Raw genomic sequence first — 24553 nt, 5'->3', positions numbered from 1 at the left:
AATTTAATTCAGATGACCATCAGGTATACTACTGCGGGCAAGAATCCCTCAGAAGAAATGGAGTAGCCTTCATAGTCAATAAAAGAGTAGGAAAAGCAATACTGGGATACAATCCTCAAAATGACAGAATGATCTCAGTTCGAATCCAAGGCAAACCATTCAATATCACAGTAGTCCAAGTCTATGCCCCAACCACCGGTGCTGAAGAGGATGAAATTGACTGGTTCTATGAAGCCCTACAGCACCTTATAGAACTAACACCAAAAAATGATGTCCTTATCATCATGGGGGATTGGAATGCTAAAGTAGGAAGCCAAAAGATAACCGGAATAACAGGCAAGTTTGGCCTTGGAGTACAAAATGAAGCAGGGCACAGGCTGATAGAATTTTGTCAAGAGAATACGATGGTCATAGCAAACACTCTTTTCCAACAACCCAAGAGACGGCTCTACACATGGACATCACCAGACAGTCAACACAGAAATCAGATTGACTATATGCTCTGCAGCCAAAGATGGAGAAGCTCTATACAGTCAGTAAAAACAAGACCAGGAGCTGACTGTGGCTCAGACCATGAGCTTCTTGTTGCAAAGTTTAGGCTTAAACTGAAGAAAGTAGGGAAAAGCACCAGGCCAGTCAGGTATGAATTAAATCATATCCCTGTTTAATATACAGTAGAGGTGACAAATAGATTTAAGGAATTAGATCTGATAGACACGGTGCCTGAAGAACTATGGACAGAGGTTCGCAACATTGTACAAGAGGTAGCAACCAAAACCATCCCAAAGAAAAAGAAATGCAAGAAAGCAAAATGGCTGTCTGAGGAAGCTTTGCAAATAGCTGAGGAAAGGAGGGAAGCAAAAGGCAAGAGAGAAAAAGAAAGATACGCCCAATTGAATGCAGAATTCCAGAGAATAGCTAGAAGAGATAAGAATGCCTTCTTAAATGAACAGTGCAAAGAAATAGAAGAAAACAATAGAATAGGGAGGACCAGAGATCTTTTCAAGAAAATTGGAGAAATGAAGGGAACGTTCAATGCAAAAATGGGCATGATAAAGGACCAAAATGGCAGGGACCTAACAGAGGCAGAAGAGATTAAGAGATGGCAAAATTACACAAAAGTACTATACAAGAATGAGCTTAACGTCCCTGATAATCACAATGAGGTGGTCACTGACCTCGAGCCAGACATCCTAGAATGTGAAGTGAAGTGGGCCTTAGAAAAGCTGAGCAACAACAAAGCTAGTGGAGGTGACAGTATTCCAGCTGAGCTATTCAAAATCTTAAAAGACGATGCAGTAAAAGTGCTACACTCAATTTGCCAGCAAATTTGGAAAACTCAACAGTGGCCACAGGATTGGAAAAGATCAGTTTACATTCCAATTCCAAAGAAAGGCAGTGCCAAAGAATGTTCAAACTATCGCACCATTGCACTCATTTCTCATGCTAGTAAAGTTATGCTTAAAATCCTACAAGCTAGACTCCAGCAGTATGTGGATCGAGAACTACCAGAAGTACAGGCAGGATTTCAAAGAGGCAGAGGAACTAGAGATCAAATAGCCAACATACGCTGGATCATGGAGAAAGCTAGAGAGTTCCAGAAAAACATCTACTTCTGCTTCATTGACTATGCTAAAGCCTTTGATTGTGTGGATCATAACAAACTGTGGCAAGTTCTTAAAGAGATGGGAGTACCAGAACATCTTATTTGTCTCTTGAGAAACCTATATGCGGGCCAAGAAGCAACAGTGAGAACTGGACACGGAACCACTGATTGGTTCCAAATTGGGAAAGGAGTCCGGCAAGGCTGTATACTGTCGCCTTGCCTATTTAACTTATATGCAGAGCACATCATGAGAAAGGCAGGGCTAGAGGAGTCAAAAGTTGGAATTAAGATTGCCGGAAGAAATATCAACAACCTAAGATATGCAGATGATACCACTCTAATGGCAGAAAGTGAAGAGGAACTGAAGAGTCTCTTGTTGCGAGTGAAGAAGGAGAGTGCAAAAGTTGGGTTGAAACTAAACATTAAGAAAACCAAGATCATGGCATCCGGCCCTCTCAATTCCTGGCAAATAGATGGGGAAGAAATGGAGGTAGTGACAGATTTTATTTTCCTGGGCTCCAAGATCACTGCAGATGGGGACTGTAGTCAAGAAATTAAAAGACGCTTGCTCCTCGGGAGTAAAGCCATGGCAAATCTAGACAGCACACTAAAAAGCAGAGACATCACCCTGTCAACAAAAGTGCGTATAGTCAAGGCTATGGTCTTCCCAGTTGCAATGTATGGCAGTGAAAGTTGGACCATAAGAAAGGCTGAGCGCAAAAGAATTGAGGCCTTTGAACTCTGGTGCTGGAGAAGACTCCTGCAAGTCCCTTGGACTGCAAGGCAATCAAACCGGTCAGTCCTAGAGGAGATCAACCCTGACTGCTCTTTAGAAGGCCAGATCCTGAAGCTAAAACTCAAATACTTTGGCCACCTAATGAGGAGGAAGGACTCACTGGAGAAGAGCCTAATGCTGGGAAAGATTGAGGACAATAGAAGAAGGGGATGACAGAGAATGAGGTGGCTGGATGGAGTCACTGAAGCAGTAGGCGTGAGCTTAAATGGACTCCAGAAGATGGTAGAGGACAGGAAAGCCTGGAGGAACATTGTCCATAGGGTCGCGATGGGTCGGACACGACTTCGCAACTAACAACAACAATTTTTTAGACTCCCATGAGGTATTGTTATACTAAAGCAATATATATCTATATATCTGCTATTGTTATTGCATGGCACTGCATTTTTATACAGCTGCCCAAAAAAGAAATGAGTTGAAATGTGTAAATATTCCTTTTTAGGCTGTACTGTGTGTGAATACAATGACTAGTTCACAGTAAGCATACATGGTTTAAATAATAAAATAACAGCACTGACTTTTTTGTTTAGGTGAAACCACCATCAACATAAAAGATTCTGGAAACTATCCCTTTTAAATCGCCATCCTCATGTTCTACAGCAGACATGTCAAACTTGCGCTGTCATGCAACGTATCAGAGCTTTTTCCCCATTGCTGGTGGGTGCGGTTTCGTCGTGACGTGTTGGGCCCACGGGTCAGCAGTTTGATACACCTTTCAGAGTTATCTCTTCAGGATATTGCATAAGTCACATCATTTACACATATCTGCAATATATCACCTAAAAGAAACCATCTGAAACCACCGCCATAGAAATTTTGTGATAAAAAACAGATCAGAACAAAAGTTAATTGAAGAAAAAAATGCTCGGTTTATGCAACAAGCTCTTCTTTCTGTCTGCTTGAAAACCCACACTTAGTTAATATGATTCAGTCCACCAAGTAGATTAGATGTTGCAGGGAAACTGCTGGATAAAGTATATGATGAAGAAATTATGCAATGTGCAACAAATCAATGTGCAACAAATTGTTAACCTAAGTCTTGATGGGTGGAGAAATGTCCACAATGATCCTATTGTACAAAAAAAAAGAATATATTCTTTGCAGAAACAATTCAGAAATGTACACACACCAGTATACTTAGTAGTAGCAGCAGCAGCAGCAAAAGTTATTATAACATGCAAAAAAACCTCAAAATGTCAAGTATGCAGTTTGGTCACAGACAATACTGCAAATGTGTCCAAAATGAGAAGAAATTTAGAACATGAAGAAACTACCAAGCTAATAACATATGGTTGTAATGCTCATTTGATACACCTCGTAGCCAAAGATTTCTGTGTCTCAGAAATAAAGAGTAATAATGTTGAAATTGCTAAATATTTCTGTAACATTTTGCAGCATCAGCTCTGAAAATAATGGGTGGAACCAAGCTAACGCTCCCACAAGATGTTAGATGGAGCTCTGTGGACTGTTTTGAACAATATATAAAAACTGGCCTATTCTGATGACCGTTTGTGAGCAAAATCGAGAAAAAATAGATGGCACTATCAAAGCCAAAATCCTCAAGATTGGGCTTAAGAGAAATGTTGAACATATGCTGAGCATCCTGAAACCCATTTCTAAAGCTTTAAACAAAATCCAGAAAAATAGTTCTTTTATTGCTGATGCTGTTGAAATTTGGAAGGAACTGAGTGAGCACTTAAAAACAGAACTACACACTGACAAGCAGAAATTACAAGATTTAAAAAAGTGAATGGGACAAGCACTGTCTCCAGCTCCGGTACCAAGGTCAAACCTTAAGTGCTGAAGAAGAGGAGTTAGCCATGACAAGGGTATCCAGCAACCATCCATCTCTAGTGCCAACTATAATGAACTTCAGAGTTAAGGAGGAACCACTATTAGCTAGCATCCACTCTTCTGCTGCCCATGTCCCTCACCTTGTTGTGTCACTGCCGCATCACCAGCCGTCCCATTAAAGTGAATGGTACTGTTGGTGAGTCAACAGTGGGTCAGAGGAGGAGCCACTGCAGGACAGAGATGATAGTTGCTCTTTTAAAATTATGATTTAAATTGAGTTGGTTTAAATCAAGCCTTTTTACTAGTTATTTTAAATCGTGATTTAAATCAACTTGATTTAAATCAAATCCACCTCATGGTGAGATTGGCAGAAAACAAATTTAATAAATAAACAAATAGGCACAAATGGTTAGTATTTTCAACAAGGTAGCCCTAAAATAAAAGCCAAAATAATTCTGTTAAAGAAAAAAGTTCAAAATACTTCGAAGCCAATGTATGGGGAAAATGCTCAGTTAAACTCACTGTTGCTAAAAGGAGGTGACACCCAGTTACAAAATCAAAAGTTTCATATACTTTTTCCACGAAATATAAGTGTGAACTGAACCGAACAGGTTCAATAAAGGCAGTCCTTGACTTACAACAGTTCATTTATTTACTGTTCAAAGTTACAACAACACTGAACAAAGTAACTTATGGCCATTTTTCACACTTACAACCCTTGCAGCATTCCCATAGTCATGTGATTAAAATTTAGATGCTTAGCAACTGACTCATATTTATGACATTTGCAATCACTTTCTTCAATCTTCTCAGAAGTCAAGGAGGAAACAAATTCACTTAACAACCAAGTTACTAACTTAATAAGTGCAGCAATCCACTTTAACTGTGGCAAGAAAGGTTATAAAATGAGGCAAAATTCGCTTAACTGTCTCGCTTAATAACAGAAATTTTGGGCTCAATTCTTATCGTAAGTCAAGGACTATCTGTAAAGGCATGTCACAGAACACTGTTTTCTATGTTGTTTATCAGAACCTCTTTATTAATAAGACTTAAATCAAGTTCTGATCTCACTTTAGGTACTCACTGTACTGGAAGATTACATTCAAAGATTCACAAACTTTCTCTTACTACTTTAAAGCCTCATCCAGTAACAACCATGGCATATGGAAGATTGTGGCTTGAATAGGAGTAAATGTGAAGAGCATGAATTATCAAATAATGTGAAAGCTAGACACACTTGTGTGTTTATGAACTAAGAATGGGGAAGCATATAAAGTGGTCTGCCTTTGTGGAGCACTGTTTATGAATATATACGCAGAGAAGTGAAGGTATAAGTTTAATTATGCACGAAAGGCCTTAAACCAGAAAATATTAATTTCTACCCAGATTCTCCTCCTCATGCTAAGGCTTATACTCCTGTCCTTATGATCCCCAACGTATACTACAAGATCTTTTTCATTTCCTTCCTTCTTTCCCAAGCAACAAAGCACCCACAGCACTTTCCTATTATTTAAATTTGTTCTGTCTGGCCTCTGGCTCCCTCCTTTGTGACCTTTCTTCATACAGATACGTTCAGGAATGTAGGTTTTACCACAAAGCTATTTTTTTTCTTTTTAAAGGAACATGTCAAATGTAGCAATATTTGCACTACTACCACCAAGCGTAGTATCATTTTACAAAAATAATAAAGGATTTTACAACCCTGGCAAATGTAGTCACAGAATATTACAAACCAAAATTAACAATTTCCTATGTATATATAAAGGCATATATACAGGTATATACAGGGATGCGGTGGCTCAGTGGGTTAGCACGCTGAGCTTGTCGATCAGATGGTCGGCAGTTTGGCGGGTCGAATCCTGGGTGCCGTGTAACAGAGTGAGCGCCTGTTACTCGTCCCAGCTTCTGCCAACCTAGCAGTTCGAAAGCACGTAAAAAGCAAGTAGAAAAATAGGGACCACTACGGTGGGAAGGTAACAGCATTCCGTGCGCCTTTGGCGTCTACTCATGCCAGCCACATGACCATGGAGTCGTCCTCAGACAAGCGCTGGCTCTTCGGCTTTGAAATGGAGATGAGCACCGGCCCCTAGAGTTGGAAACGACTAGCACGCATGTGTGGGGGAACCTTTACCTATGTATATATATTGAACTTAGTTGCATTCATGTTTGTAAAGATTTCAGTTCAGTATTCATCTTAATTGTCAGAAAGCAGAAAGAACTAGAATTATTCAACATGCTTAGAAATACATTTGGTATTCAAAACATATTAGGACATTGGAAAAGATGCCACTAATCCTTACTGCTATCCTGTAGTCAAAAACCCAACATACTGATGTTTTGGAACAGGGGTGTCAAACTGCCGGCCCGCGGGCTGGACACTTCATGCCGAAACCGCACCCACCCCATTGCCAGCAACGGAGAAAGTAGCAATACGTCACCTGATGTTGCGAGTTTGACACCCCTGTTTTAGAAGATCTAATGGACTTAATATAAATATTGATAAATTCAGAGCACTGAAATTCCACACAAAATATTCCAAAAGTCTACATTCATCACAAGAAATAACTGAAAGATTATGAATCTCAGGTAACCTTCCTATGAGATGACTCTTGATAAGTACGTTCTTATCAATGCCAAATCATACCTAACAGGGGGATTTGAGTTAAAATTACAATAGGAATATCAATAACATAGCAGTTTTGATGTAAAGATGCTGGATTAGACATTTACAATAAAAATTACAAGAAAATGTAACACTGCAGCAAAAATGTTCACTCTAATTCTATCATGATGCCTATAGATGTCTACATTCATAACTGGAACTGGAAGCCTAACTCCTACACTGAAGAATAGAACCAAATGAACTTCCTGAAACTATGGAAATATCTCTCTGTGCAGAGAGTATTTCAGCAGTCCAATCGTGTTGTAACTAAAGAATGTGCAGGTGTTGCCAGAGGTAGTGAAAGCTAAAACATTAAACAAAGTAGTGAAAATGCATTCCTTGCCAGCACCTAGAAATCTAGCAGTTGGTAATTAAAATACATTGAGTGTGGATCTACTTGCTCAGAGGAAGTGTGACACCATACAGCAGGCATGTCAAACTCACAACGTCACACAACGTATCGTGACTTTTTCCCATTGCCGGCAATCAGGTGGGTGCAGTTTCGGCATGATGCATCCGGCAGTTTGACATGCCTGCCATACAGAATAGGCCAAATCACAATTACTGAGCTTGGTTTCACAACAACCAACACAACTTCTAACTTACCTGTCTCTAATTATAGCTTGCGTAGCCTGATCCAGATCATCATTGAATTTAGTCTACAATAAGGTCCTTGCAATTGGACAACAAGAATTATTAGTTGTCATAATCACAGTTAAGAGATACCTCATCTCTAAGTTCCACACAACATCTCCAAACAGTTTCATTACAAAACAAGTTGGAATCTAACAGAATAGCTGTCCCTTCAGGATGACCTCTATAGGCTAACAAGAAGAACTGTACCAATTCTATGGGCCCAATCAACCAGGCTACCCTAGAGAGTATTATAGTAACTTAAGGAATGCTCATTACTGAAAATCCTGATGACAATCACATATCCTTCTATTGGAAAAATACATTTAAGTTACAAACCATGATAGATGGGGCAATCGATTTTTAAATTAATGCTACATATTTAGCCATAGAGATGTTACAAATGCTTCCACTACATTTAGATAAAACTGCAAGACTTATTACCAAAGGAATCATAGTACAGCCCAGATCTGAATCAGCAGTTTCAGAATTTACACCTTATTTTTCTTATTTGTATCCTGCATTTATTGATTTTACAAATAAGGCGGAGAACATATCCAGCATATAAATTTAATAAACCTAACCTAACCTAACCCAACACACCTTCCCTCCTATTTTCCCCACAATAACAGCCTTGTGAAGTGAGTTGGGCTGTGACTGGCCCAAAGTCACCCACTTGGCTAAGGCGGGACTCGAACTCACGGACTCTTGCTTTCTAATGTAACTACTAGACCAAACTGGCTCTCTTATCCATTTCCATAAACTCTAGATTAAAAACTATTCTCCAACAGAGATCTGGTCCAATCAAGAAAATTAACAGCGCTTGCATGGCTGAGACTGGAATCGTTTCTTTTTAATCCTGCCATTTTTCCTATAACCTTGCACGTACACCGGCACAAGTACTTCAATCGCCACTTGCGAAAGTTTCTCGGCGAACTCGATCCTCCCCCAACTGGAAGAGACGCGGCTTTCCCCCCAGAATGGTACCTAACGAGATTTGTCTGACACGGCGGCCCATGGCACCGCTCGAGGCTCGCTCGGGCCTGAGACGGCGGCGGCCCCCGTGAGGCGTTCAGCCCGTGAGAGCCCCAGACCGCCACGTGCCGCCCGGGAGGCTTTGCGGGTAGCTGCGGCTGGCCCGCCGCCACCGGGGAAGAGGAGCGCTCCGACCTCCCAGCAGCCGCCCGGGACCGAAAGAAGGGCCGCCGCAGAGGCCTCTCCGCTCAGTTGCCTCGGGCAAAGCGTCCGGAATGGCCGGCTGACCACTCCCGCCGCTCCTTTCCCCCGGTGCGTCCGGCTTGGAAATTCCGCCGCTCTCCAACCTGGGGCGCAGGCGCGGAGCTCACCTCGGGTGACTCGGGGCGAGGGTCTCGGGCCAGGCCAGGCGCCGGACGAGCCGCTCGCGTTCTTCCTAATCGCCTCTCGAGCTGGTCCCCAAACAAAATGGCGACCGAGGCCGCGCGCTCACGTCGCGGCCTTTCTCTTCCCGTCTTCCTCTGCGCAGGACGCAAAACCAGGAGGCGGGACCTGGACCTGGCTCAATCCGCCTGCGCGGAAACAACTCTGACCAATCAGAGACTCGTCCCGGCTGGTGCTCGAGTCCGCCTCCAGTCTTCTACCCAATCCCTAGAAGGACACCCCGATGTCGCCTTTGCACTCTTGTCGACGGAGGGACGCAAAGATGCCCTCATGAAGCTGCCGGGGAGGGCGGGGGGGAATGGGCGGAGACGATTAAACTCAGAAGACCTTGCGGAGTTGGGGCCCGGCTGCGATTGGCTAGTTTAAGTATCGAGCCAGGCGAGGCCAATCGCAGCGCGGCGCTAGGAAGCGATCGCGTCAGCCGCGAGGGCAGACGTGCGTGCGCAACGGATGGGGGCGGGAGGCTGGGGACTCCTTTAGAAAGGGCGCCTGGTTTCGGCGATGAAGGCGGGACGAGCGGAACGACGACACGAGGCAGCGAGATCGGGCGGGGGCCTTTTATTGACTGGAGGAGATGCGGGGGGGGGGGGTCGGGCCGCGGGGCTTAGGCCACGGGGCTGGAGGGCCGGAGGAAACGGCGGATCATCTTCAGGGCCGGGCCGGGCTTGTACTGCGGCACCATGTGTCCGGCGCCCTGCGGAGAGAGAAGGCGAGCCGGTAAGGAGGGAAACACGCTTGTCCTTGCCGCCACCAGGGGCGGTTCCAAAGTGCTCCGTCTTCCCCGTGGCCCCCTCCGCTTACAGCCCGTCTGTCTTGGGGTTAGAACCATGGTCAGGACCGCCCTGTTTTAGAAGATCTAATGGACTTAATATAAATATTGATAAATTCAGAGCACTGAAATTCCACACAAAATATTCCAAAAGTCTACATTCATCACAAGAAATAACTGAAAGATTATGAATCTCAGGTAACCTTCCTATGAGCTAACTCTTGATAAGTACGTTCTTATCAATGCCAAATCATACCTAACAGGGGGATTTGAGTTAAAATTACAATAGGAATATCAATAACAACATCTTTGATGTTCCAAAGTGCTCCGTCTTCCCCTCCCCTCCTTCCCCATGGCCTCCTCCGCTTAACAGCCCGTCTGTCTTTCGGTTAGAACCATGGTCAGGACCGCTGGGGTTGCCGTCGCTTAGCAGTGTGGTCACATGATGTCACACTTTACAACCAAATAGCTTAGCGATGCCAGCCCGGTCCCAATAGCTGTCATTACTTGAGGACTAACTCTACCCCATAGAGGTAGTCCTGGAGTTACAATCACAATGAAGGCCAAAATTTTTGTTGCTCAGTGAAACATGTTAAGTGAATTTTGCCCCATTTTATGACTATTCTTGCCATGGTTGTTAAGTGAATCTGCAGTTATTACATTAGTAACTCAGTAACTTCCCCACTGACTTTGCTTGTCAGAAGGTTGCAAAGGGTGACCTCAGGACACTGCAACTATCATAAGTATGAGTCAGTTGCTAAGCATCAGAATTTTGATCACGTGACCATGGGGTGCTGCAACAGTCCTTTGAGAAATGGTCATGTCACTTTTTTCAGTGCCATTATAACTGTACAGTCAATAAATGAACTATTGCAAGTTGGGGACTACCTCTATTTTATTGTGACTGATTTCTTGAACAAAATACCTTGGTTAGTTTTGCCCATCTCACAAAGCTGGAACCACATAAGCTGCTTTAGAATGCAGTATTGCAGGCAAATTCTACCCACTGCTGGGGGTTCGATCCTGAGAGGTTGACTCAGCCTACTATCCTTTCAAGGTCAGTAAAATGAGGAGCCAGATTATTGGAGGCAATATGCTGACATTTGTAAACAGAGGGCTTGTAAAGCACTGTGAAGAGGTATATAAGTCGTGCTATTGCTATTATGGCTTAGTGCAGGGGTCAGCAACCTGAAACAGTGAAAGAGCCACTCGGAACCGGTTCCCTCACAAAAGGAAAAACTGGGAGCCGCAAAAAATGTGTGCACATGCGCATACATGCGCACATGCGCAGAACAGGGTTTGACTGAAGAGTGGATCCAAGGCGAGATATGCACCTGTCCTGCATATTTGAATTGATAGGTTGAACTTTTTTAGTCCCACCTTTTTGGGGGGGGACTGCACATGGCAGTGGACTGGGAGCCGCAGGAGACGGCTGAAAGAGCCGCATGCGGCTCCGGAGCCGCGGGTTGCAGACCTGTGGCTTAGTGCGTTGTGGAAATTCAGCCCTTTGCTTTGTTTCTGTTGATCAGTGCTGGAGCTGTTTTCCATCAGTTCTTCCGTACAACTGAGATGGACAAGATTTTTGATCTTGCAAATATTGCTAAAGCACAAGGCTTGGCAGCCTTTATAACAAGTAAATATTGAATAATAGTGGAAGAATAAAAAATCTCCACTTTGCCATAGAGGCTTTTTCCAGGGATCGAAAATTACTTTTCTCACAAGGGTCACTGTGCCTTGAAAAACAACATAAACACCTTAGTAAAATCATCGTTAGCTTCTATGGATAGGGAATAAGAGGCTTTTTGACCCTTGACAAGAATAACTGCTAGGTGTGAATTGTTCACTGACCTTTACAGTGAGGAATGTGATGTTTTGGTATTCCTTGAAAAATCCGGCAACTTGGTCATTGAAATACCATGGCTGGTATTCACTAAGCACCTGTATGATGAAAGGGCAGAAGGATCAGCTCAGGGAGAAACCTGTCTACCATCCAATGAACTGGATATCCCAACTTTTGGAACTCAGGGTGTTCTTGCAAATGGCTCCCCATCAGAAAACACTATGAGGTTGTTTTCTGCCACTCCTTTTAGCCTCCCTGGAGAATCGGTTCCACTGTCAAACAGCTTTTCCTGTTAATAATAATATACTATTCAGTTATGGTTGAAGAGCTCTTTTTGTCTATGGTAACCCAAAATCAGAAGAGTCTGATAGCATTTTCCAATAATTAAAGGTGTAAGTTTTTGTGAGCTGTATATATCTGATGAAATCGGCCTTACCTCACAAAAGTTTATGCCAATTTGTTAGTCAGAAAAAGTGTTATCAGACTCCTTATGATTTCTGGTTAACTTTCAACTGGTAGCTGATTTTGTGTAATTTAAATCCATTGTTTGATGTCATGCACTGCAACAAGAGATAATAGATTTTATCCATCTGTATAGCATCTGTTCAGTTACTGGTTGTATAACCCTATTCTCCTCGCAGTCATCTTTTCTCAATACTAAATATTTGAGCTGTGTGGTGCTTTGAATTCAAAGGAGAAAAGATGCTTCAGAGTATATCATGGATGCTCACATAGCAACTGTTGCTTTTCCCCCAGGATCACATAATTACCTCCTTAGCTGAAGTTTGCCAGATTACAGGAAAAGACACTGAGAAGGTAGAGCCCCTTTCTAGGTTTCAAAAGCAAGCAAGTAAAATCTTTCTTTTCCTTGGCTCTGCTGCTTAGAAGACACGGGCTCTTGCATTCTGCCCAATTCCTACAGGAAATGCACTTTCTTGCATTTTGTGTTTTGTCCCACTTGAGGACAGAAAGCTCAGTGATGTCACTGAAAGTACATGCTCTTTGGAGTCTACCTTGATTCCTGGTAACTGTCTGGACACATCCCTGAAACTTTCTTGGCCAGATTTTTCCATTCCATTCTTCCCGGGATTGAGCCTGACAGTTACTTACCATTTTGGAACTTAAGTCTCTTTTTCTAGACGCAGTTATTGGGTTTGGTTTTTCTCACAATGTTTGATAAATGTGGGCCATGCAGAAGGGAATTAACTGGGAATTTCAAGAATGTTCCTTTTCTCATCCTTTATCTCCCAATAACCCACTAGAGCCGCACTCACATCCCACTAGAAAGAGAGCCCATTGTGAGGGTTTGCCCACTGGTCCCTTGCCTGTTTTCTTCAACAGAATAATTGAAGGGTCTTTGAAAAGCGCCCCTCTTTGCGGGAGGCAGCCAGTTCAGAAATGGGAAAAATAAATAAATGACTGCAATACAGGTAATCCTCGACTTACAATCAAAATTCAACCCAAAATTTCTGTTGCTGAGTGAGACACTTGTTAAGTGAATTCTGCCCCATTTTATAATGTTCGTTAAGTGAATCACTGCAGTTGTTAAGTTAGTAATACCATTAAGTGAATCTGGCTTCCCTTTTGACTTTGTTTGTCAGAAGGTCACAAATGGTGTCACATGACCTGTGACACTGCGACCATAAATATGAATCAGTTGCCAAGTAGCTGAATTTTGATCAGGTGACCAGTTTTTTTATGCCCAGAAGAAAGAAACATTTTCCTCAAGTACTTACAGGCTGATTTAAAGCATCAACGAATTTTTCACCCCCCAAAAAGTTGCACACCATGTCCACATCACCATTATAAACCAGTGCACGAAGATTTTGTGCCAATAAGAACTTGTAGAAGGGAGTCATATCCATATATTGTCTTTGGTAGGTGGCAGATACTTGTGAGCTGTAACAGAAGAGAAGATTGTGAAAAGACCGTCACGTCTTTCTTCCCACCATTACATTCAGATGAGCATGCATGTCCCAAATACGAGTGACCAGGAAGTTCCCAGCTGCCCTGCCACTGAGGGAACTCTTTCCTGCTCATACAGGCCAGCAGAAGTCTCAATGAATTCACCTGAGTGCCAGATTAGGCCAAGAAAAATAATACACACTCCTCATGTCTCAGAGAAAGTAAAACAGTACAGGTACCGGTAGTCCTCACTTAGCAATGATAATTAGAACCAGAATTTTCACTGCTAAGCATCATAGAACATGACGTGATTGCACCTTAGCAACGGGAATTCTGACGTTCACAATTGTCATTAAGCAAATCACTGCAGATTGTTAAGTAAGGATTTCATGTGGTCTCCATTTGTGACCTATTAGCTGTCCCATTGACTTTGCTTGTAAGAAGCCACGAGTGGCAGTCATGTGACTCTGGTACACTGCACTGTTGTCATTGCAAGCCAGACACAGGGAACCTGGATTGCAATCATTGCAGGGATGCTGCCACCAATGCAAGTGCAAGGATCATTTGTAACTGCCACTTGTTCAGCACCATTGTATGTTCAAACAGTCACTGAATGAGAGGTTAAGACATTTATATGTGCTAGGGGTAAAAATTCATTCCCATCTTGAATTAGATAATATAACGGGTCTTTATTATATTAGGTTTTGATTGTAGTTAGCCGGCCAGAGTTGAGGTGGGTGGCCCTATAAATTGAAAAAAATAATTGCTCTATTATTGAATCAGATATAATCAGGCAAAGTGGCTTTATAAATTAACCTAGTCATGTGTAGGAAGTATGATTTGAAAGTAAACATTTGAAATCCTATTAAAGTTGGTTGAGTGTATGGGACTTGCAGATACTGGAAGGCAGTATTTATAAGGCAAATGGCCAATATAGGTGGTCCTCAACTTAATAATAGTTCATTTAGTGAGTCAAGTTACAGTAACACTGAAAGTGGCTTATGACTTTTCCACAGAACCATTGCAGCATCCTCATGGTCACATGATCAAAATTTGGACACTTGGAAGCTGGCATGTATTTATGATGGTTTCAGCATCCCAGGATCATGTGATCCCCTTTGGCAACCTGCTGTCAAGCAAAGTCAATAGCCAGATTCACTTAACAACCGTGTTACTAACTTAACTGCAGTGATTCACTTAATAACTGTAGCAAGAAAGGTAATAAAGTGGAGCAAAATTCGCTTAACAATTGTTTCGCTTAGCAAGAAATTTGGGCTCCCTTGTGGTCACCAGTCGAGGACTAGCTATACTTTGGTCCACTGCAATGGAAAAGGGCAACAGGCAGCACCACTTCATGTGGCCATTTAACCTTAATAATTGTAGTGATTAATGGGTATAAAATATTGTGATTGGAAAATCAAGGCCTGTCCTCCTCTGGCAGAGCCTTTGCCCAAAACTGCACTCCTGTCTCTCTAGCCGGAGCCTTTGGTTGGTGCTGCTCCAAGTGATGACCAGCAGGTCCTCTGTCCCTGTGCAGCCTTTGAACGTCAGAGGCAGAGCCAGTCACCTGCAAAGCTCCCAATCCGGCAAAGTGCGGGGGATGTGAAGGGCCTGTCGGACATCATCTCGATTCAGCCAGACATACATGGCGGTGGCATTTATGCATTTGGGCACTCCTGGAATAGAGCCAATTTTCTGGAAACAAAAGCAAATGTGAGTTGCTACAGAAAAAAAATACTTGGAGCCTTTGAAGGTTCACATCTCTTCACTGAGATAGTCCAACTCATTATTTGTTTAGCCTTGATTCATGTCTGCTGCTTTGCCTGCGTTGTTTGGTTTAAAACTTCAGTGCTGAGTAGTAATACTTCCAAACTTGCTTTTGCTATTGGATATTTCATAAATAGCACATTTGATATTCTTGTTTGGAATTAGATTTTGTTCCAAGAAAGCCAAAACTAAAGGCCATGAAAACCCCTGAAAGGCCGTGGTTAGAAAGGAAATAAGGGAAGAAGCCAAAGGGGAACTTTAAAAAAATAGAGAGGGACCCAATCCTTAAGGAGTGATTCCTCCACTAGGGGTCTCTATACTGACCTATCCAGGCCAGCCTCACTGCACCAGCCACAGACACTCCTTGGAGACCCTCAGGAGAAGCAGAAGACGGTAGCAGAGGATCATTTGGGGCTGCAGCTTGAGGGGCTGAGTGGACGGCTGCAACAGAGAGATGCTCAAGGCCATGCAGATTGCAATGATTACTCATTTGCTGAGCTGGAAGCTACTTTCTCCCAATATTTCCATTTAGAAAATAGAAGGTTTGATTCATCTGTCTCTTCCTGTGACAGGAAAATGGCTGGATTTTTGCCATGCAGCTCTTTTCAAAGTGAAGAATGGAAGGGGTCAGAGTGTGGTTGGTTTGGTTCAGAAAACCTGTGGTGTGAACTCAGACATTGTGGGTTTATAAACCACAAAGTACGGTCTGGAAAGTTCTGTCCATCAACTATGACTGGCTTGTTTGAATTCATCTTATACATGCAACTGTTTGCGGACTTCTTACTTTATAAATCAGTCTCATTCTAAATTTATTTATAACAAATGTTGGTAAGCTTTTGCAGCATTACAGTGTAAAATTGCACCAAAAGCTTTTTGTTTCCATGCATCAATTTGCGCCCCATTTTTATCTTCCCATTAGAACATCAGAATAGGGCAATTTTTGTCTTCCCGCATGTAGGATTCTTGACCTTACAAGAGGGACCTCCTTATTGTATTCTGTCTGCTATCTCTCCACCTTTCCAAAATGAAAGATGGCAGAGTTGGTGCCAGAAGGGTGGAGATGCCTTGATCGCGCTGAAGAAACTGGCTACAGGCTAGCTCTAAAGGATGGAGTGAATCCCCTGCAGAAGCAGCCCCAGGGCAGCAGATACTCACCGGCACTGGGACGTTGAACTGATAGTGGCGGAAGAGGTTGGCCAGGTCAGCTTCGTAGCGGCTCTGGTAGTGTGCGCCTCCCCAGCAAGAAGCGTAAAGATTGTACATGTTGAGGCCAGTTCCAGAAATAAGCCGGTAAGCTTTTGATATCTTGGAATAGGAGCAGGGAAGAAGAAACAAACACCCGTCATCTCTGTGCCGATGGAGAAGAAGGAACAACTAATAAAAAGCAGCACAAGGGTCACTTTCTTCCCTCTGGCTTCTCTTGGCTCCTTTCAGGTTTAGGCCTGCTGGCTGGTGGGGAGTTTTTGTCAGGTTGGGACCCCATAACCACCCCAGTCAGCTAGTGACTCCTCTAACATTGAGGTTGGAGGGAGCCAGGAGGCCATCATGGTGCTCACTGACCCACTGCAGAACCCTGGCACACTCAGGTTGGAGTCACCACTGGTGGGGCAGCCAAAGGAAGTGAGGGCCAAGAGGTTGGAGGCTGCAGGACTTCACCATTATGGCCCTGTTGGGAGTTTCAGCAGCAGGTGACAGCTCAGGATTATACAGGTCAGAGGCAGGCAACGTGCCAGGTGGGGGGAGGCCCCACTAACTGGGTTGTGAGCCTGTGGGCCAGTTCCAAGGGTGCACTTGGGAGTGGAGAGCTGGCACTGGACTGCAGGCGTGGCTGGAAGGCACCCGCTGCTTTTGGTTTCTGCCCTGGATTGTGCCAGTCAGGGTGGAGATCCACATAACTTTCCCACATAACTTTCAAGGATGTGTTTCTCCCCCCCCCCATCCATAACGGGAAGGACCTGGGTACCCTTTTCCCGCAGGAGCTTGCCCCCCTGATGCTACTGAATGCTTGGGCAGGTGTAGTTGTGGGGGTTGTGAGGTTGGCTGTGTGTGCCTTTGCCTGAGGAGGGTAGCTCGAGAGTGGGGAGGGGTGAGAAAGTGAGCTGAGACATCTCAGGGCTGACAGGCAGAGGGAAGGATGGTGGGGAGCATAGGTGGGTTACATTCAGGGACCTCCAATCTTGGCTTGAAAGCAGGCCTGATGTCCAGTCCTTCAGGTTTTCCCTCCAGTGTTGGATCTTGGACCCTCTTCCTTTCCCCATCTGTCCCTCCCCAACAGAGCTGGCCAAGAATGGCTGCCCGCAGTCTGCCAGGTTGCTGAGGCTGGGGCAGACTCTGTGTCTCCCCATTCCTACTCATGCCCTTAACTGCAATATTGCTTATTTATTTTCTCTCAAGGATCAGAACAAAACAAAGAACAGGGCTTTTCTTCAGGTTCAGACTTCAAGAATTAAAAATATAAAGATGAATTCAATGGTTAGAATGCAGTACTGCAGGCTACTTACCATATTTTTCCGTGTATGAGACACTATTTTTTCCTGCAAACACCCTCTTCAAAAATCAGATGCGACATACACGGAAAAATAATGGTATTTTTGCCATGCTGCCTGGTGCAGGTGTCAAGCCCCTGTGGGCTTGCCACTAACGGGAGGGGGAAGGGGGCAAGATCTTCAGCCTGCTGAACTTGTGGATTTGCTGGCTCAGCTGTTCAGCGCTCCGCTGAACAGCTGATCGCCGTGGAGAGTGTCTTATACACGGGTGCGTCTTGTAGATGGAAAAATACAGTATGCTGACTGCCAGCTGCCACCAGTTTAGCAGTTCAAGTCTCACTGGCTCAAGGTTCACTTCAGCCTTCCATCCTTCCAAGGTCGGTAAAATGAGGACCCAGATTGTTGGGGAAGATGCTGACTCTGTAAACTGCTTAGAGAGGGCTGTAAAGCAGGTGTCCCCAACCCCCGGTCCGTGGACCGATACTGGGCTGCGACATGCCAGCAACCAGGCCACACAAACAAGCAAAGCCCCATTTGTGGGATGCAGGCAGCTCACAAAACCACACCCCCTCTGGTCCACGGAAAAACCTCTCACCATGTCCCTGGTACCCAAAAGGTTGGGGACCTCTGCTGTAAAGCACTGTGAAGCGGTATATAAGTCTAAGTGCTACTGCTATTGCTAATCACTTACTGCTGTAATGCAGTCACTGTTGTCACTGCTGGCATAATTGCAGTTTTCTCCAGTGCAGCAGCTTTCCACAAGAGATGACCACAGGCTGCAGGCCGGAACAGTGGAGAAAAGAGATCAGGCATATGAGCCAGTAAAACAACCTCCCTCTCCTTCCCCCCTACCAAAAATACCCATTTTGCTCACAGGAAATTCTGCCACTTCCCAGTCATTCCTCTTGGGGTTACTGTGACTGAAATTCTGCCTAAGGAGGGACTAACTCTAAAGGGGGAATGGGAAGGATTCTTCTAATCTGCCAAAAGATTGGAATACCTGGTTTGGGGGGGGAGTCAACATCTGTAACAGAAGGAAACTGTGTTGCTGGTTCCAAGTTGTGTTAGGGGCTGGGAACAAGGGGCAAGTTGAGTGGGGTCCTTTTGGAGTTACATTTCAGTTGGTGGCCTTATAAATCTCGGTAGTAAATAAGTAAATAAATATTTGCCTTTTTCCTCCTATCATAGGTAAAAGTAAAGGTTCCCCTGCACATGCGTGCTAGTCGTTTCCAATTCTAGGGGCCGGTGCTCATCTCCTTTTCAAAGCCAGCGCTTGTCTGAGGACGAATCCGTGGTCATGTGGCTGGCATGACTAGACGCCAAAGGCACAAGGAACGCTGTTGCCTTCCCACCATAGTGGTCCCTATTTTTCTACTTGCATTTTTATGTGCTTTCGAACTGCTAGGTTGGCAGAAGCTTGGACGAGTAACAGGCGCTCACTCTGTTACGCATCACTCGGGATTCGACCCGCCAAACTGCCAACCTTCTGATCGACAAGCTCAGCATCCTAACCCACTGAGCCACCTCCTGTCATACTGAGCTCTAAAAAATCTTAAAATTTTACAAACCTGTGTGCCAACCATGATAGAAAGAAAAAGGTTCTGTGCATAAAATTTTGAGAAAATGGCATCACTGTGACTCCAGACATACTGGTTTGGTATGTCCTGACTAAAAGCACAATTATTGTAGGAGATGACCAGGCTGGGCCCGAGGGAGAGGTCAAATGTGTCATAAGCCACAAATTCCTTCACTCCTGCAAGAGATCTAAGTCCAGTCCACCATGAATGCCTTCTTAATTCCTGCTCATTTCCCTTGACCGTTAGTAGCTCAGATTCTTGTACAAAGCATAAGCTTGCAATAAATAAATACTAATTTGAACTGCCTGAATCTCCTGATTTCCCTGGTGCTTGATAATTATTTGGGAATAAATACTATTCTGTGGTAGAAAATGAGGCTATCTGCATTTTGTATAACACTAGAAGGCAAGACAAGATGGATAGAAACTAATTGAGGGTCTCTTGCTTGAGCAGGGGGTTAGACTAGGTCCCTTCCAGCTTTTATTCTCTTCTGTTTTGTTCTGCAATGACACAAGTGCCCGACTCCCAACATACTGCAGGGAGACTTGGGTGGCTTGGGCTTGATGCGCTCTGTGTGAGAGAGATTCCCAGGAGCAGTGTAAGTTCAGCTTGTAGCCCCCTAAATCAGCAGGCCCTTTGCCCCTCCAGGCCAGTGGGCTTTAGGGGCCAAATTCTGCCCCTCGCCTTGCCATACTCACTCTTCTCCCAGCACTCCATGCGTGTAGGCAAATTCCATCAAGGTCTGATCATTGAGGGAATAGCTGCTCATGCCGTTGCCAACCCCAAACCCCTGAAAAATGGGGGAGCAAAATGTTATCCTGAGGAAATGGCTGAAGGGAGGGCAGACGTTGCTAGGACTGGGCTGCAGCCAAGAGAGGTCTGCCGCCCTCCAGGCTCTCTGCCCCAAGGCTGCCATTTCCTGAGGGGCTCTGTGCTCCAAGATGGAATCCCCCGAATGTGATGACCCATCAGTAGCTTCACAGAACAGATTCCATGTCATGAAGCAAGTTGTTCTTCCTAGACTTTGACACCTCACGGCTGATTGTGACTATACTTAAGACCACAATGGAGCCAAAAATTTATATTGCTGAGTGAGACACTTGTTAAGTGATTTTTGCCCCATTTTACAACCTTTCTTGCCATGATTGTTAAGTGAATCATTGTAGTTATTAAGTTAGTAATATGGTTGTTAAATGAATCTGGCTTCCCCATTGACTTTGCAGGTCAGAAGGTCACAAAAGGAGATCGCTTGACCCCGGGACATTGCAACCATCATAAACACGAGTCAGTTGCCAAGAGTCTAAATTTTGATCACATAGATATGCTGCAATGCTCATAAGTCGCTTTTTTCAGTGCTGTTGTAAGTTCAAACGATCACTAAATGAACTGCTGAGTTGAGGACTACCTATATAATCTAAATGTTTTTGTCATTTTAATGAATTTTTTTGCAGTTTGAGTAATTGTCCTCAGGTCCTGGGGGGAGGGTGGGAAGGCAAGAGGCTGCCTTCAGAGGCAGCCGCCAAAAGGGGATTAAAACCAAAACTTCCTTCACAGTTGTGTCTTTCAGGATGGCTGCTTAAATGAGAAAGAGGGTCTCAAATCATTCTCATCTGTGCAAGCCCTGCTGTTTGTGGAAATAAAGAAAGTAGGGTGACATCCCAAGAGTTGCACTTTCTGACTAGAGACCTTCAGGAGAAAGCATTTCCTAATCACCAGAACCTCGAATCCTGTTTCCAGTTGATGAGTGAGAAGGAGTTCTTGGACTACAGTTATTTTTACCTTCAGGTTGATGGCTGCTGACCCCTCCACAATCTTGGGAGTGAGAGTGGGGACATAGACTCCACCATAGCTCTCCCCAAACACATAAAAATCATTGTGGGCAAAATCTGGAAATTTGGCAAAGAAGCTCTGGAGAGCCTGGTAGTTCTCTTCAGCAACCTGAAAGGGAAAGATGTCAGGCGCAACAACCAGATGCACATGAACAGGGTTCAAACTAAGTACTTTATTGTATTCTGCCTATAATACAGGAAGCTCTCCAGTGTGCTTGCTTACTCTTGGGAACAGACAGATAACCAATAAAGGAGAGTATTTGTAGCTCAGGGTTGAAATGAGGGCTCCTCGGAGCTCTCGGAGCTTGGTGGTGTTCTTGCAGATGTTTCATTACCCAAACTAGTAATGTCATCAGATAACACATAGATAAAATTCTATAGAGTTTAAGGGGAGTCAGTCCTGGATCTCTTGTACCTGCACAATGATTTAAGCTGAATCCTTCTCCCTGTTTCCCAACAAAAGAAACCACAGCCCAAGGGGTCAGCTTGAGAAGGAGCCACATGCACAGGACCTGCAAGGCTTGGGACCAGGCCAAGGGATGAGGGGGCAGGGCGAGGAGACACATCTGCTCCTACCTCCTCATAGAGCTGCACGCAAACTGGCTGGGCAGATGTCAGGCCCAGCTCAGGCTCCAAACAAGTGAGAATTTGTGTCCAAGCTACAAAGATGTTGGTTCTGCCACTGGGGCATCCCTGGAAGGCTGCCCCTCATTGGCAGATCCTTCAGACCTCATGGCTCTGCTGGTTTTCTGTGGGGCCACATGCAGACAGAATCGGAAGGGGCTCACCTGGCTGTCGCTGATGGGATTTCCATAGGCTGTGGCATAGGAGTAGCCCACTCCACCAGGAGACTCCACATAAAGCATGCTGGCCACCTTGTTCCAGCTGTCGGGGTTCAAGTAGAGCAGGCCATCATCGTGCAGCTATAGAGAAGAGGCAAGGAAGGTGCCCTCACAACCAATCAGTCATCAGGTTTTGCATGGTGAAAGTTGCCAGCCGTCCCCCTGCCATGTGGGCCCCCACAACATAGACTGCTGGGCAGCAGGTTCTTCCTAGGGCCGGCCCTGGGAACAGGTTGCCCACAATGGCTGCACAGTTGTGGCCAGTTCTACAACTGCCTTCAAAAACTATTCTCATGACAGGGAAAATGCTTAGCAGCCAAAGAATGAGGTAGAATAAAGCGCACACACACACACACACACACCGGAGTGCACAATCTTCTGTTGACACTACACTTGTCTTCACAACTGAACACAGAAATCTCTTGTGGAGAAAGAGCTCTAGACGGGGGGAGGGGGGAGTTTAATGTGAAAAGAACGGAATGTCCATGAGGAGATACCTGTAAAGGGACCATGGGGGGGGGGCAGGAAAGGCCCAAGGAGCACAGCGCACCCTGGTCCCCCCTTGGGGCTTCTCATAGGTTTCTTTCTGGCTCTGGCCCTTTGAAGCTGGTTGTCCCCTCGTGAAGTGGGCATAGCTGCCAAGGCTGCCTGCTTGCCTTCTCATGAGAAGCCCTGCTGGCTATGCTACGGGGAGTATGAAACCCCCATGAAAGGGGGTTGCCTGGCTTGGGGCTTGCTCGGAGGAGGGGGTATCCACTTCTGGGTTTCACTCAAGAAACTGGTTACGATCACCACAGTATGAAGTTGTATGAAGGCAGCCCACAGATCCTGAGGGAGAAAGTATAACAATATGTGGAAAGGGCCTTGGAAGAGGGCCTTGTGGTCAGATGCTGAGCCCATGTCAAGCATATGGATGGAGCAGGAGGCTCAGGAGGAACCCTGCTAGTTTCTTGGGCTGTAAAGGAGACAATAGCTGGGGGGGGGGGAATGTGTACTTTCAGACTTGCAGGATTCTATTCATATAACTTTCTAAGCTCATCTAGCTGTGTTTCCTGTCTGGTCTACCTTGCAAGGCTGGCAAAAAAACAGAACGTCTTGCAGTATTTCCAAAGGGCCAGAATGCAGCTTGTGAAGTCCAAGCAAAGGCCATCTGTTCTGGAGTATTAATGGAGCTGAGTGGCTCCCAAATAACTGGAGCATCCAGATCCAGCAGCAGATGTGATTTCCTCTCAGCCCCTTCTCTCTAGACCGCAGTCCAGCATGCCTCTCCCAGCCAGACTCACGTGGAAAGGTCCATTCTCGGCCAGGAAGCCCTCCATCGAGCTGCAGCCAGGTCCCCCATTCAGCCAGAGCACCACAGGATCAGCAGCAGGGTTGCCTTGAGACTCCACTAACCTAGAATTACAGAGTTGGAAGGGACCTTGGAGGCCTTCTAGTCCAACCCCTGCTCAAGCAGGAGGCCCTATCCCATTTCAGACAAGTAGCTGTCCAGTCTCTTGTTAAAAGCCTCCAGTTATGGAGAACCCACTTCTGAAGGCAAACCATTCCACTGATTAATTGTTCTCATTGCAGGAAATTTCTCCTTCATTCTAGGTTGCTTCTCCCCTTGAATAGTTGCCGTCATTGTTTCTTGTCTTGCCTCCTGGTGCTTTGGAGAATAGGTGGACCCCTCTTCTTTGTAGCAGTCCCTCAAATATTGGAACACTGCTATCATGTCATCCCTAGTCCTTTTCAGTAGACTAGACATACCCAATTCCATACCTGACAGAACAGGAAATGGGGTGAGGCAGACAGGGAAGGCTGCCCGGCTCCAGGGCAGCAGTGGGACGTTGCAGGGGAATCCAAGTGCATCTGCACAACACAAGAGCAGCCAAGGAATGGCCAGGACTCCTTAAGTGAACCTGTGAGCAGGAGTCCCAGGGGAAAGGGGACAGGCAGGATCCTACTACCCCAGCTACTTTGCTTCTTTTTCAGCTCTACTTTATCTGCAGTTCTAAGGGAGATGATATTTCTGAAAATAAACAGGCATGCGGTAAAGACCAAACAGAAGCCAGGAAGCATCTGTTCTTCTCCAGCACCCTTCCTCTCCTACTTACCAGTAATGGAAATATTGGCCAGGGCCTGCTGGGAGGTAGCCTGACCATTGTTGGAAGGCTGGTTCTTCAGACAATCCTGGCAGAGAAGAGATGAGGTCTGGTGCATACTGCCCTAAGCAGAGGCCAAGGGTGACACAGAAGACAGCATACCAGCAGCTGGCCATCCTGAAGCGACAGGGCAGCTGGACTCTCAGCCACCTTATATCACGGTCCTCCTGTTTGCTTACTTACTTAAAAAAATACCAATCACACAATACCATTCCTTTGTCAATAATGGGAATCAAAAGGTTGCAGCTTGTACCAGCAAAACATACTTATTCTGAAGGATACTTGGAATGTCACCTTATTTGCTTAACAAAACCAAATTTGCAACTGAGTCTTTTTTAAAAAATCAGACATATTTTAAGCATAAAAACATCAGGAATCTGCAGCATTTAAACTTTAAATGCAGACATACTTCTGAAAGTCATAAATAATAAACAATTATATCTCATGATACCCTTAAACTAAAGACCTTCAGATTTATTAATTT

At 44.8% G+C, this 24553-nt stretch overlaps 2 protein-coding genes across 6 annotated transcripts in view; both read right to left on the bottom strand.

The window, feature by feature from the left end:
- Positions 1-8992, bottom strand: part of CNOT1 (CCR4-NOT transcription complex subunit 1) — a 148032-nt gene extending 139040 nt beyond the window's left edge. For all 5 annotated transcript variants that reach the window (XM_081336113.1, XM_081336115.1, XM_081336117.1 and 2 more), the window contains exon 1: positions 8838-8992. The gene's annotated coding sequence lies outside the window, so the exon portion shown is untranslated. The remainder of the gene's footprint in view (positions 1-8837) is intronic.
- A 522-nt stretch (positions 8993-9514) lies between these two features.
- Positions 9515-24185, bottom strand: LOC308672636 (lysosomal protective protein-like; the record flags this gene model as incomplete). Its single annotated transcript, XM_081335683.1, has 11 exons — positions 9515-9604; positions 11528-11617; positions 13256-13418; positions 14992-15119; positions 16347-16496; positions 18369-18453; positions 19953-20044; positions 21034-21192; positions 21872-22006; positions 23209-23320; positions 24022-24185. The coding sequence occupies 11 exons, from the start codon at positions 24183-24185 to the stop codon at positions 9515-9517; spliced, it is 1368 nt and encodes a 455-aa protein (XP_081191809.1).
- Between the last annotated feature and the right edge of the window lie 368 nt (positions 24186-24553).

Source organism: Vipera berus (assembly GCF_964194415.1).
Source record: "Vipera berus genome assembly, chromosome: 10".
In the NCBI taxonomy this organism is placed as follows: Eukaryota; Metazoa; Chordata; class Lepidosauria; order Squamata; family Viperidae; genus Vipera; species Vipera berus.
The sequence above is the reverse complement of the archived record's forward strand: the minus strand, read 5'-3'. Positions and strand labels throughout refer to the sequence as shown.